The 13708-nt window shown below is 38.5% G+C and overlaps 4 protein-coding genes across 4 annotated transcripts; 1 reads left to right on the top strand and 3 right to left on the bottom strand.

Moving 5' to 3' along the window:
- Positions 1–4308: 4308 nt before the first annotated feature.
- On the bottom strand, positions 4309–6441 carry PAS_chr3_1065 (uncharacterized protein; the record flags this gene model as incomplete). The annotated part of the gene is made up of 1 exon (XM_002493262.1): positions 4309–6441. The coding sequence occupies one exon, from the start codon at positions 6439–6441 to the stop codon at positions 4309–4311; it is 2133 nt and encodes a 710-aa protein (XP_002493307.1).
- Positions 6442–7006: 565 nt separating this feature from the next.
- PAS_chr3_1064 (Protein with putative serine active lipase domain) lies at positions 7007–9505 on the top strand (the record flags this gene model as incomplete). Its single annotated transcript, XM_002493261.1, has 1 exon — positions 7007–9505. One exon carries the CDS (start codon positions 7007–7009, stop codon positions 9503–9505), a length of 2499 nt encoding a protein of 832 aa, XP_002493306.1.
- A 385-nt stretch (positions 9506–9890) lies between these two features.
- Positions 9891–11444, bottom strand: PAS_chr3_1248 (uncharacterized protein; the record flags this gene model as incomplete). The annotated part of the gene is made up of 1 exon (XM_002493260.1): positions 9891–11444. One exon carries the CDS (start codon positions 11442–11444, stop codon positions 9891–9893), a length of 1554 nt encoding a protein of 517 aa, XP_002493305.1.
- A 138-nt stretch (positions 11445–11582) lies between these two features.
- PAS_chr3_1063 (Hypothetical protein) lies at positions 11583–13013 on the bottom strand (the record flags this gene model as incomplete). The annotated part of the gene is made up of 1 exon (XM_002493259.1): positions 11583–13013. One exon carries the CDS (start codon positions 13011–13013, stop codon positions 11583–11585), a length of 1431 nt encoding a protein of 476 aa, XP_002493304.1.
- Positions 13014–13708: the final 695 nt, after the last annotated feature.

The raw sequence follows: 13708 nt of genomic DNA, 5'->3' as shown, positions 1-13708 counted from the left end.
ATGACGATCAAATCAGATCGTTTCCGGACATGTCCATTTTTATTTGTCTCATCAACATCCATAACCGTGCTCCATGTACCACTTTTGGTTTGAAGAAGCGTTCCAATATCTGCATTGGAGGCTGAAAAGGAGCTTTTGTTGGATTTTTGTTTTTCTGGACTTCTATGTACCCATTGTTCTCTTTGATCTTGACCTATGGGTAGCAACAATTTTTCTTTCTGCTCTTCAGAAACATATTTCGCAAATTCTTTTTGGCAAATAAATTCAGTATATCTATCAGAGACTTTTAATAAAACACCACCACAAATACCTACCAATGTCAAGTCTTCAGTTATGTCCCATATCAATGCATCCCCAGATCTATAGGTGCCGAAACCTTCTGATTTAAGGGCCATGTTGTAGATATTCTCCAATGAGCGGACAACTGCTTTGGGGACATTTAAATTTTTGTTTTTAATCTCAGGAATAACTGAGCATACCAAGGAAACTGAAAAGTGACGAATCAATGCTCGATTTGAAGAGCATGAAGGAATTAAGTAGTTAACCAGAAAATTGGTTAATTCTTGAGACTCACTCTCAAAGTCTAATTTTTTGATCACCAGATACGAAATTCTCTCAAAAGTTGTCATATAGGTCGGCTGTTGGTTATCAATATCATCCTTGAAATACGCAAGAATAGCTTCCTTCGAAGGCGTGACATTCAGCAGTGTATAGCTGAGGATCCATTCAATATAGACCCGACAAAGTGGGCTAGTTTCCTTGAATAGAAGCGGAGCAAATACCTCCGTTACTAATGTAAGTAAATCTGACTTCCCAATAGTCTTAATGGTGAGTACCATTACGCATAACAATTGGATTCTTTTCCATTCTTCTACTCCATCATTTCTTTTTACTGGTGTTTGCAGGTGAAAGATGGAGTCATTAGTCAGAATAAATCTCCAGATATGAAGAGCAAACACAGAGGATTTTATCGAGGCAAGAATAGCCGCAATATTGGCTCTGAACGAAACTTCTTCTGCTCCGTATACCCTTTCGTAGATCCTGTCTCCATCGAAATTGAACTCTTGATCATAAATGGATCCCAAAATAAGCTCAAGTCTGCATAGGTTATTATTCAATTGCTGCAGGAAGAAACCGTATACTAAAACTTCACCAAGCCAGAAGGAATTTTCAAAACCATCGTTGTGTCTTAACTGAAAACTTGAGAAACAATTAATCATCGTGGGAAGGAGTGATTTTCTACCATATCCATTGTCGATTATTTGCAGGGCAAGTCTCCTTAAAGATTGAGATAACCGACCACTAGCTTCTAAAGAACAACTAAGAATTGGCACACTAAATGCCAACTCGATAAAAGCCAAATGTAGTGGTCGCTGGTTTAGTATTAATCTATCGACCGTAAGATCATCCCAAATTAACTCCATAATTTGGACCAACGACAAGGATTCGTCAGTAGTCAAAGGATCACTCGTTTGAATTAATACTTGAAGAAGATTAATGGCTTCTAACTTTCCATAGAAGCCTGCAAAAAAAGCGTTATGGGAAAGTAAATTATAAACTTTCTCTTTGAAAGTCCCATCAATTCTTGATATTTTTGCTAATAGTTGAATCATACGGAAAAGTGATCCATAAAATTGATCTTTGACTTTGTAAAAAGCAGTGGAAGTATTTTTGGGTTGGTTTTTAAAGGATGTTGCACCCAGATTGAAAACATTCTCCCAGGTTAAGAAGCTTTCGGCAACGTCACTGAATACAGAATGCTGAAGCACCTCCACAAAAAAATCAAACTTAGCTGTGGCAAGAGTTAAAGTCCCTTCGTTACTAGACTCAAACTCCGTCAATATACTAATCCAAAAATTATTCAGATCTGTATTATTCCAAAACGGGTGAGAAAATATACTTGTATCTTTAATAAGGCAGTTCGTATTCTCAAAATAGATCTCTGAGCAAGAACTGGGATGAGTGATCATTTTGCAAACCAATTGTTTTATTTCGGAAGATATAACAGGTTCATTGACTATATCAGAAAACCAGGAAGCATGAGCTCTTAACTGAATCAAAATCTTGCAAGATTGAGGATGTTGTGAAATATCCGTGGCCAACAAACTTACCATAGACTTGTTATTTGGAACGATCAAAGCTAGATAGACAATGAAATTTTCCATCGAAAGCTGATTTTTATTGTCTTCATAAAACGCAAGCAACTCTTGCTTCTGAAAATTCTTAGAAACACTATCTAGGAAAAAATCAATTTGATCACTGAGTATGGTGTACCCAAGGGCCCCGTTGATTCGAAGAAACTTTGCTAGAGCTTGTAGTAACCCTTGAAAGCCAACTCGATCAAAATCCAAAAATAATAACAGTCGTAAATTTATAGTCTGAGTCATCAACTGGAATATTTCGTTTTCCGCAACTCTTTCGAAAACTTTATAAAGTAGTGAAAGATCCTCTTTGACTATAACATGGTTTAAGCTCGATTGAAGCCTATACAACCCCTGAAGTAGACCTTGGACAACATACAATCTTGCAGGATCAAAGGTCATTCTGTTGATAGCCAACATTTCTAGAATGATATGCGTTAGCCTTCTTACGTGCTCTTTTTCAGACAAATCCTGGAGGCATCCAGAAAGAAATTTAATAACCTTGTCTCCAAATGGACATTCGTATTCACTATCAGTTCTGAATGTGCTATAGTAGTTAGCTGTGAGAATGAAGGGAAAAAAGGTCGTCTTCAAAAACTCGTAATTATCCTCCTGCAGTAGATGGAGCCGATTAGAAGGAATGGACAAAACTAACTCCAAAGAGAATTTCCGAACACTTTCCATGGAGGCGTGAAACCCAATGGATAGAATAATTAGTGCGAATGGAGCCCTTATCGTCGAATCTTCGGTCAACATACTTATAATATCCCTTGTGGCTGCCTTCGCTTGGTGTAACGACGTATCCAAACCAATAATTTCGTATAATGTACAAAACTTTCTCCAGAGAGCTACATTCTGGTCTTTGAAAGGTATCTCCCATTTAATAAAGGAGTTCTCAAAACTCTTTGCGATGGAGGTGACAGTTAATTTAATAATCGAGAGAGCATACTTTCTCTGCTCATGAACTTTACTTATTAAACCAGCTTTCAGGTAAAGCCAGTACTGGTCTTTTTGAAGAGCTTCCTGATACTCAGAGTTCAAAGAAAGTGACTGAATGGACTGCCCATTCAAATATCTTAGCCAAAATACAAATGCAAGGTTCACTTTTTTTTGATTTGGAGAATTCATCAGCAACTGTATTACATCCCAAACAAAAGAATTCATATCTGAGTTCTCCTTTATAAATGAAATTCTCCATCTAATAATTTGGGAGCAGCATTCACGAACCTTGTCGTCCTCAAATCCTAGCAGTATACATGCATAAAAATCAATCATAGGTTGATGACCTATTAGGGCATCCCTGGAAAGCACCTCAATAAATGACAGAAGGCGTAATGCCATAGCGGTGGGTACATCTTCTTGAAGGGAACCAAATAACCCAGGTTTGCCAAAAGTGTTGCTATCGATCAGTTCGTTAGATCCAGATTCAAAATTCAGGCCTTCTTTTTCAATTTCAACAAAACGTGAAAGGGTTCCAACTATGTGATCCACTAGTGTGGCAGTGAGTTTAGAGGACTTCCGACTTAGCATTAGAATAGACGAAAAAGCATTCATTTCGGGGGTCTCATCATTATGGCTGTTCAATACTTTGATGGCGAATAGCTGTAGTCTAGCCAGAATGAATTCTTTCTCATCTTCAGAAACTACATCCAGGAGCTCACTCAATAGAACTTCAGAAGACTCATCTGCTTTTTGAAGAACATGATTCTCAACTAAGTCATTTAATAATCTCTTCCGTTCTTGTGAGCTCAAATATTGAGTCACTAATCTAATTGAACCAACACTCATAGAGTAACCACTTTGGTATTTTTCAATGATTTCTGTTTATTTCACGAAATTTATACCAATCACGTGATAATGATTATCTTCATCTTACCCTTTTTCCACCTGTCTCACTCTCCTAGGGCTACTATTTGCATGTTCGGCTAGCCATCGGTTGTCAATCATTGGGTCTCAATCTGTCCATCAATTTTTTTTGCCTGGTTGTTCCAGCCAGGGCAACTGCTGAAATTCAATATTCAAAAAAATTCTTTTTTGACGTGTCTTGCACATCGCATATCATTTATATCCATATATTAATCAAATGAATAGTGTTTTGGGCCGCCTCTAAGAGTATGTTGAGCACCAAGAGCACCAAGTAAACTAACAGATATATTGCATCATAATGCTAAGAGGTCTTGACTGATTCGATTAATTCGTCGATATCCACTGTTTCCAGAATATCTATACAACGGCTTAAATCTCTCAGATTCTTGGTGCTAGGATTCCAATCAATGTACGACTCTACTATTTCCTGCACCAATTTTATGGAGTTGATATGCTTAAGTTCCAGTAGCTGCTGAATAAAGCCCCTAAATGACCAAGGTAAATGGTATGGGTTATTGATTATTGTTTTGGAGTTTATTTCCTGATATGCCATGGGTTTAGGGTTCGTTAACGAAGTGGTTTGTAAAGCATTTTCAATACCTAAAGTGTAAACATTTAAATCCCTGAATATTTTGCAGTGTCCACCGACACCCACAGAACCTATCAAATATCTCGATATTTCATAGTTGAGATTATGGTCGTCACGACCCAAATTCCTAACCATCATACAAGATTTCATTAAATTCGTTAGAAATGGAGCATGTTCACTAGTTTTATCCACATGTATGGATCGAAAAATATTGGGGTGGCTAACATGGAAGCATGTGGATGAAAAAAGAGGGACAAGTTGATCATCGAGAGACCCGACAAATGTAAGCTTTGTATCATGACTTACCAATATTTCCAAACTCTCTATCAACTTGCGTGATTGCAAGGTGTCAGGATCTTGGAAGTCAAATAGTTCCATCATTATTTCGTTCTCTAACCGAGAGTATGCTTTTATAGCCAGCTTGGCATCCAATTCTGGAAACGGGCCTAAACAAATGCCTGCCATGTTTAGTAGCGCAACCTTCTGATTAGGATTTAGCACGTTCTGCTTGAATAATTGGGCCGCTATATGAATAGCAACAGGGACACCTTGGGAGTGCGAAGCAAAGTATAAAAAGTCACAGTCCCTTATCACATCCAGCCAATTTTCTAACAAACTTAAAAGACTGCCAACCCTTTCTAGTATCTTTCCCTCACCCTCTAACGCAACAACATCAATCTTCATATTGAGATGATGAGCTCGTCCCCAAGACCGGAGAGCTTCAGTTGCATGGGCTGCGAAAGTGCTCGCTGTACCAGTAGGTTGACCAACTAATGTTCGCACCATTCTTATAGGTAGAAACCCATGAACTCCAATGACAACAGCTTTGAAGATAGAATTTGAATCAAGATTATTTTCTTTGATGTAAAGATGGTTCTCTTCCTTGATAATCTTGCTACTCAGAATTTTTAGTGTACTAATCCTCTGTAAGTTGAGACGGGCCCTGGTAGTAGAAGTTACAACTCTGTAGTTGCATTCAATTGTTGGGGCAAGAATTCCGAAAGACTCTGAGGATAACCGCGTCTTATCTGTTGAGTTAGAAGAGGAGCCAATATCAGCCTCTTTTTTTGCCTGAGTATCCAAAAGGAGCATGCTTTCTTCCAACTCAAGGGGTGTAGCCGCTAGATCTACTTCAACTTTGACAGGATTGCTAGCACTACTTGTACCTACCACTGCCAATTCAGCATATTCCGCGTGTTCTGATGATTTGAAGTAAGCCCAATGACTGGTTACTGTGTTTCTTTTTATAGCCCTTTTGGCATCGTCAGCAAGTTTTGCTTTTGAAGAGGTGGAGTAAAGTGAGGAAAAGGAGTGGTTGATTTCACAGTCTAGTGAACCATTTCGCTTTGACAAATTCGAAAGTTCATTTCCCCATTTCCAGAATTGCCAGCCTCTGCCCTTGGGTGCTGCGGAAGCTGGTTCAGCCGCCACCACCGTAGATTCAGCCTCAGCACTATGACTGGAATCTGTTTGTGAACAAATGCTGAGATTTAAGTGATCATCACTCAGATTCTCTGGTTCTAGTGTACTCTTGGGTGGATCAGTTGCTTTCCAAAACCAAAAGTTCCAAGATTGTCTACTAGCCACAGTGTGATGATTGATATTTGGAAGTTCAGGAAACTGTTCATCTGATTCACGCAAATCAATAGGCCCAATTATATCCCTCTGTTTTCTGTAATCACTTAACGTTACTACGTTTTGTTCCAAATTGTCATCTTCATTCTCCAAGTTGGAAGGCACAGAACTTGAGGAAGAAGCCGAATCATGAATTGGTTCCGATTGTTCCGATTGAGCCTTATTTTGCATTGAACTTAATTTTTCAACATTTTTAATCGGCTTAGCCATAGCGTCATTGGTTATACAGATGTTCTGAAAACTGGTAAATTAAACTCCTTTGAGATGGTCTTTCTGAGTTTATTTCTATACTATCTGTAAGCATTTAACGTTCGCGCGTGGCAAGGTACAATTAATTATCTTGACTTTGGGAGGTTTAAATAGAGATAGATTACTTCTACAAGTTCACAAGGCTGATCGAAGCAAAAAACCTGATTACAACTGTTCAGCTATACATAGAAGTAGCATCAGCTGATGTAAACATATTTTTTATTCGATGGACACGTCTTCAACAATCTCTTTTCGAGTTATTAGATTTCGATACCCATACAAATCCCAACAGTCTGGTTGCCAACTTTAAGGTCGATCTAAGTAGCATAGCCCAACGTTATCTCCTACGAACTTTTTGAGGAACTAAAGGCGGTTAGAGGTTTCATTCGTTTCTTCACTTATTTTGACGTATTCGAAAGATTTACGTGCGCTGACCGCGACTTCTGATATGCACATTAAGCTCTTTTGTACATAACCGCATAGTTAGTTACTTCCGTCCAAAGATAACGGCTAGCCATGAATCAAGATGACTAAGAAATCCAATAAGACCAATTCTACAAATCTAATTTATCGGCAGCGTAAGTCAGTTAAGGTTGGGGAGATCTTTCGCTTCATGGTTACATATACACCTCCTCCCGAATTAAATCCGGAGCAATTGCTTAAGAAGTCATTCCAGTTCAAGGTCAAGAACGTAGAGTTATTGCCCCTCCGGGCCGCATATTTGGCAGGACCGTTTATAATTTATGCTGATGTTACTTCTTCAGAGTATGATCATAACAAGCAATGCTTTGTTACTGCCGAACAACCCAAGTATAACCCCAATATTCAACCAGGCCAAAGTTTCGTTATGAGTTTACCAATACATGTTCTAAAAGAAAGATACGACTGGCACGTAGACATTATTAGCCAAGTGATCTTCTCTACCACATCAGAAGTTCATTTTGAGTTTACTATTGTCGACGAATCACTTAGTAAACAGCATTTGAAGCCATTCGACAAAGACCTGTATGGATGTTTTAGTCCAGATTTTAGTGTTGTGAGCAACGATACTTTAGACCTTTGGAATAAGCCATTAGTGAAAGATGATTATCCTGTGCATCTGGTAGTGGTCACCCATGGTCTACATTCTAATGCAAGTGCTGACATGTTTTACTTAAAGGAACTTATTGATAGAAAGTCGAATCTAGCTGGAGAAAATGTAATTGTTAAGGGATATTTTGGAAACGTATGCCAAACTGAAAGAGGCGTCAAGTACTTGGGCACAAGACTTGCAGAAGCTATTATTAATGAAATGTACCGTCCAAATGTTAACAAAATATCGTTCATTTCACACTCTCTTGGTGGGTTAGTTCAGACATTTGCTATTGGATACATACAACATAATTACCCTAGCTTCTTTCAAAAAGTTGAGCCCATTAACTTTATTTCACTAGCTTCCCCATTTTTGGGTATTTCAAATGAAAATCCAGGCTATGTTAAAATGGCGCTGGCCATGGGAGTTGTAGGTAAAACTGGACAGGATTTGAGTCTCCAGCAAGCGAAGCCATTACTGTATTTATTACCTACAGGGCCTACACACGTTGCTTTGAAAAGATTCAAAAACAGAACTTTGTATGCTAATGCACTTCACGATGGTATTGTACCCTTGAGGACATCAGCTTTGCTCTTCTTAGACTGGAAAGGCTTATCCCAAGTATCTCAAGTTATTAGGAACGAAAGAAAATCTCCAATGAAGCATCATAAAGGAATAGAAGATAGTCCACCTTCGAACAGTGATCCAAGCTTGACAAGCGGTAATTTCGATAATGCGACTTCTGTCGGTAAGATTTCTGAGGATCCAGCAGACGACTCCACAGGCGATCAACTCAAGGAGTCCTGGATGAGTTGTTGTCTGTCGCCTATACAAACTGCTATCACTTATTGCATACCAACTGCTCAAATAAAGAAAAAGAAGAGCCGAAAATATAGGAGATATCAAACCAAGGACGAGGACCATGATGAACAAGATCACGACGATTTGAACTATCAGAATAACAAGGGAGGAAACAGAGAGGACATTATAGATGTTCTTCCTAAATCTTCTGTAATAGAGTCAGCTGCAAAAGTTCTGCTTCCTCCGTTACCACCAACATCCTACATCGTTGACCCGTCCACTAGAGAGAACGTTATAATTCATGATCAGATTTATCATGACTCAGATCTTCCTCCGAGAGATAAATTCTCCCCGAAAGACAGATCGATCTCATTTTTGGAATCTCTCGATCCACTCGGAAGACAAAAGCAGTTAGAAGAGTTAATTGCCAGAAAATGGCATAAAGGCCTTACGTGGAGAAAAGTTTTGGTCAACTTACTGCCCGATGCTCACAACAATATTATAGTGCGCAGAAAGTTTGCGAATGCATACGGTTGGCAGGTTTTGGACCATTTGGTAGAGAATCATTTTACTGATCAAAGAACAGATGGTCAGTGCGATTCATCTAAGACTGATAGTGAGAGCATTGGTTCTGAATCAGTAAAAGATGTAGACTCTTTCATGAACGGAACATCGGATTTGAAAAAGATCTATTCGCAGCAGAAGGAAAAGGCAGAAAGAGATTTTTCAAAGCAGCTTTCAAAATTTCAAACTGGGAAGTCGAAAAAAATAGATTCTCCGATCATATCACGTTACTCATCTTTTACTGCAAAGGAATCGGAAATGAATGTAATAACAAATACAAAACACCATGGTAGAGCTCTGATTCCTGAACCTATCAGCTTTAAAGAGCCAAGCAACCAAGCACGGATCGATAATGATATTCTTACCTCTGATGTAGATACAGATGATGACGGTAACTGGATGAATGAATCCGACGATGATAATAAGGATGGTCCTTCTGGAATGCTGAATAACATTGGCGAAATGGTTGAGAATTTTAAGAATATTTACAATAGCTACGAATACAAAGAGGATGAACTAGAGCAGAATGGCAAAGAAGAAGAAGATAAACTCTGTACAGGTCAGAATGTGATGGGCAGCTTCTATTAAACAGAATCAATGTTTTAATGCCAACTCTTTATTAATTGCCCGATAGCTTTCATCCTTGGGCAATGCGAGCTGACGCCACATATGTTGAACGTCATATTTCAAGTTGGATACTCCAGCATGGTTGAACCTATTAAGATGAATGATGTTTGAGATGATATAAGCTGACAACAACTTGGAGATTTCCTTTTTGAAGCTCAAGTAATCCGCAGTGGATATCAAGTTTTCGACAAAAGTGAGTATGTTGGCTAAAGCCTTAACAGGGAACTCTAGTTCTGCACTCAATGAGCTATCCGGATTTTCAATACTGGACCAATCATTCAATGAGAAATATGATTTCATTAGTGATTGAATTTCTCTCTCCATTATCAAAATTAGGTCATGATTGCTATTTTTTTACTAACTTTTGATAATGTGAAATTATGGAGTAAAAAAAAGTAGTCGAGCTAGAGTTATCGGTGGCTGACCTATCCTTGTTGATAACCTCCCATAAACTAACAAAAACAAGTTCCTGTGACCAGTGTTCCAGTTGAAAAATCATGAACTTTAATGAGCAAATAATCCTGAATAATCTTTCTATGGAAGAAGCGTTTAAGCTGGAATTGTGATCTATTGGTCTTTTCATGTAGATAGACTCAAAGCTTTTCAAACCTTCTTCCAATCTCTGGTAATAGCTATTGAGTAGTGCCAGCTGGATTTCAGATAAAAATTTGAGTTGTTTGTTGAGGTTGTTCATATTCTCATAATTCTTAGTAGTGTTTTCTATCAGAATTTTCAAGTTCAAAGAAGATTTTGTTGACTTAACTTCTCCCTTTAGATTAGAATCTAGATCAATTTCAAATGCTTGTAAATCAGTGTTAATAATATCATCAAAACGATTGAACGAGAACCGGCATTCGTTTTGCAGCCAAGTAGCAAACACTTGATCGTTTTCCAAGATGAAAGTATCAATAAAACCTGAGGAACTCCAGTAAAAGTTGTCAGACAGTGACTTATCTAATCTTCGTAATTCCCCAATGAAATGAGTAAGAAGGGATTGATTCTCATGTGCTAACAACATGTCTAAATCAGAGCATATTTTTTCTCTACAGATCTCTCTCACAGCAGTGATCAAATGATCTATGAAGAAAGTCTCTTGGTAAATAGTGTCCTTTAATGACACACTAAAATGCAAATTAAAAAGGGAGGCATGCTGGTCCAGCCATTTCAGTAAATAGTCTACCCACCACTCTGGTTTGCTTATATTGTTGGTCTTCTTTTTTCCGGAGAAATGAAAAGCAAACTTAACTTGCAAATTGGTGGAGAGTAAGCTCTCGAACGCTACTAGATGCAATTTCGAAGCAGAAAGTACTGGGTCAAGAGTTTGTAGCACAATAAGATCATGCAACTGTGAATTGATATTAACGAAGTGACTAATGTCTTTAGAATCCATTTTATCCCACGAATCTATACGGTGATACAGTTCATTAAGAAGAGCTTTCTTCTCTTCAATCGAATCCATTATCGTGTCATGCAAAGAATCATTGACATCTGAATCAGCGAGCTGAAAAGCATTGCTTGAAATCTCCTTGATTGAGTTGATTGAAAATGGGCCCTGATGTTGAATTGCCTCTAGTAAAGAAGATTTCATTTGTAAACGCCTGATTGCGACAGACTCCTGAAATTTTTGAATGACGTTTACCATAAAATCTGTGCTTCCATAATCATGTCTTAACTGGGTTAATTGTCCGATCTTATCATCGTCTGAAGCGGTTGAGCCAAGTATTTCCTTAATTTTACTAACCAAAAGAACCGCATTGTCAATCTGTACACTGCTTGTTTGGTTGAATTTAGAAACCAAAGTTTCTCTTTTTTGGCTGATTGAATCTGCAGTGAGATTTAACCTTTCCAAACTAGGCAGATTGGGAAAGCTATGATTAATAAATCCCTGTAAATCAGCCATCCACCGCAATTAGTGACAAACAAGTCCAATTTATGTTAATGTTCGTGTACTCTACGTCCAAGCGCGCACGCTAATATTGGTTACTAACTAACTACACCGATTATCCAGATGGGTTAGGGAAAAAAAAAGAACCACTCTCTAATATTCTACATAAAATAACCCTTTATCTTGGATGATAAAATCCTGGTATTTAAACTTTTCTGGAAGGCAAACATTTGAAGGAGAGAAACTATTCAATAAGTGGGGCTTAATAACAATACTTTCATCTGAATCGGACTCCGAATAGTCTGGGCTTTCAATGTATTGAAAGTTAAAAGTTACTTTATGTCCCAACCATGGTTTCTTCAACTTGAGCGACTTGATACATTTGATTGCATATCTTAGATTAAGAAACTCCTCATAACTAGAATATGTGACAAAGGAGTTACTGTAAGGTATACTGGGAGGTTCATGGTACTTTTTTTCTGAATCATCGTAACAATCATCGATTGTTCTTTCGGATTGTGAATTTTCGAATATCTCGTAGTCATAACCATCATCTTCCAATTCTTCCACATCTTGAGGCACGTTATTCCGCCTATCAGCTGCATTCACAGGAACAGAATTCGCTCTAGGTCTTGCTATGTCCGAGGAGCTGTAATCATTCAGAGAAGCAAACGTGTTTCTTCTACCAGCGGAGATACGTCTACTTCTTCTTGGAATCGTCTTGCAGTTCTTTTGATTGAACTCTCTCAACTCGAGTGGAAGAGCAATATCGATAGCATAGACTAGCTTGTAGTACCAATTTATAAACTGGTACGGATTGTAGCAACATACCATAAACTGTTGCAGTTCACAACGCATACGAATTGTAAACGGTCGAGCTATATGATCAGAAGCAGAGCCGACTTGGCATCGCTGCAATGTCAAGCTCTTAGACAATTCTCCCCTGATATCCTGAATCTTGTCATAATATTGATTCTTAGAATTTGAGGAGATATCGCTAAATTCGTCCTGATGATTCAAAACTTCAGCCACCAACTGGAATTCAGGTGATTCCATATCCTGCTTGGCTAGTTTAGTTATTAAGGGTAGACGTCTATCATCGACAATGGTATCCGCCTCACCGAACACAAAGTTTTTGAGACGTCCTCTAAGCCCCACCGAATTCGGGACTTTTACTGCGTTAACGGGCTTCACACTGGGAGACTTTCTGGTTAACTTACCACTTTTTATGTTCAAGTGTGGGTCGAATCTTGAAGTATGCCGCATTGCGGACAACGGTAAACACATTTCTACAAGCATATTCTCGAAGAAGTATTTCACGTAATGACATAGTTTGATGTCTTTCAATTTGTATATGTTCAGTTGTGTTGAGTTCAACTCCATCACGTAAGGCTCCCAATCTAACTCGCTCTGCTTGTTGGGAAGTTGAAACGGTGTAGTAAGTTCGTGTTTAAGCATAATTAGTCCATTGTAGTTGAGAGAGGAGGAATAATCAGGTAGGATATCTTCGTCGATTGCTGAATCTTGTGACGCTTGATACGTGGGGGGTAGCAATGACGGGATCTGTTCCTTGTTGTGACTCATGGTCGGCAGCCCTAGCGGTATCTTATAGGTGGAGATAGTATCAAAATATTCAAGTTATACTTGCTATTTTGAGAAAGATTAAACAAGGGTGGAACAACAGTAGAATCGGGGAAGGAACATTTTCCGGGTGCTAAATCGTCCTGATTACGTAACAAACTGGGATTGATTGAATTAGCCCGAAAGGCAAAAACTATACATTTCAAAGTACGAACCACTACATGGACATTGGGCTATAGAAAACGGAGAAGTGGCAGTTGTTTTATAGTACTATAACACCAAATACTTGTGCAATCGCATACGAGAAAGCCTGCGGAACCTCTAAAGTAAGAGCGATAATTGCGGATGTAGGGAACGAAAGGGATCATCATTAAACAAAAATGACCAAGGGTCTTACGCGCGAAACAATGCACGAAATCAGTAATATGGGGTAAAATGAAGTGAGGTCGAGTACATACGATCTGACGAATACCGTGTCGAAAACACAGGAACATAATTGAAAAAAACACACACTTTGTGCTTTTTCACGGTTACTCCTCCCTTTATTGTGCAGCTCTTATTTCTTCCTAGCTTCAATCTTTTTATTTTTTTTTCATCTTATATTCTATGTCAGTATGGCCCACCTTAAAGGTTGTGAAGAAGACTGCAAATGTTTAGGGCGGAGTACTTCTCTCTCACAAATTGAGTAGAATTGTTAA

Source organism: Komagataella phaffii, chromosome 3 (assembly GCF_000027005.1).
Source record: "Komagataella phaffii GS115 chromosome 3, complete sequence".
Lineage (NCBI taxonomy): Eukaryota > Fungi > Ascomycota > Pichiomycetes > Pichiales > Pichiaceae > Komagataella > Komagataella phaffii.
Note: the sequence above shows the minus strand (reverse complement) of the source record. Positions and strands in the feature narration are given on the sequence as shown.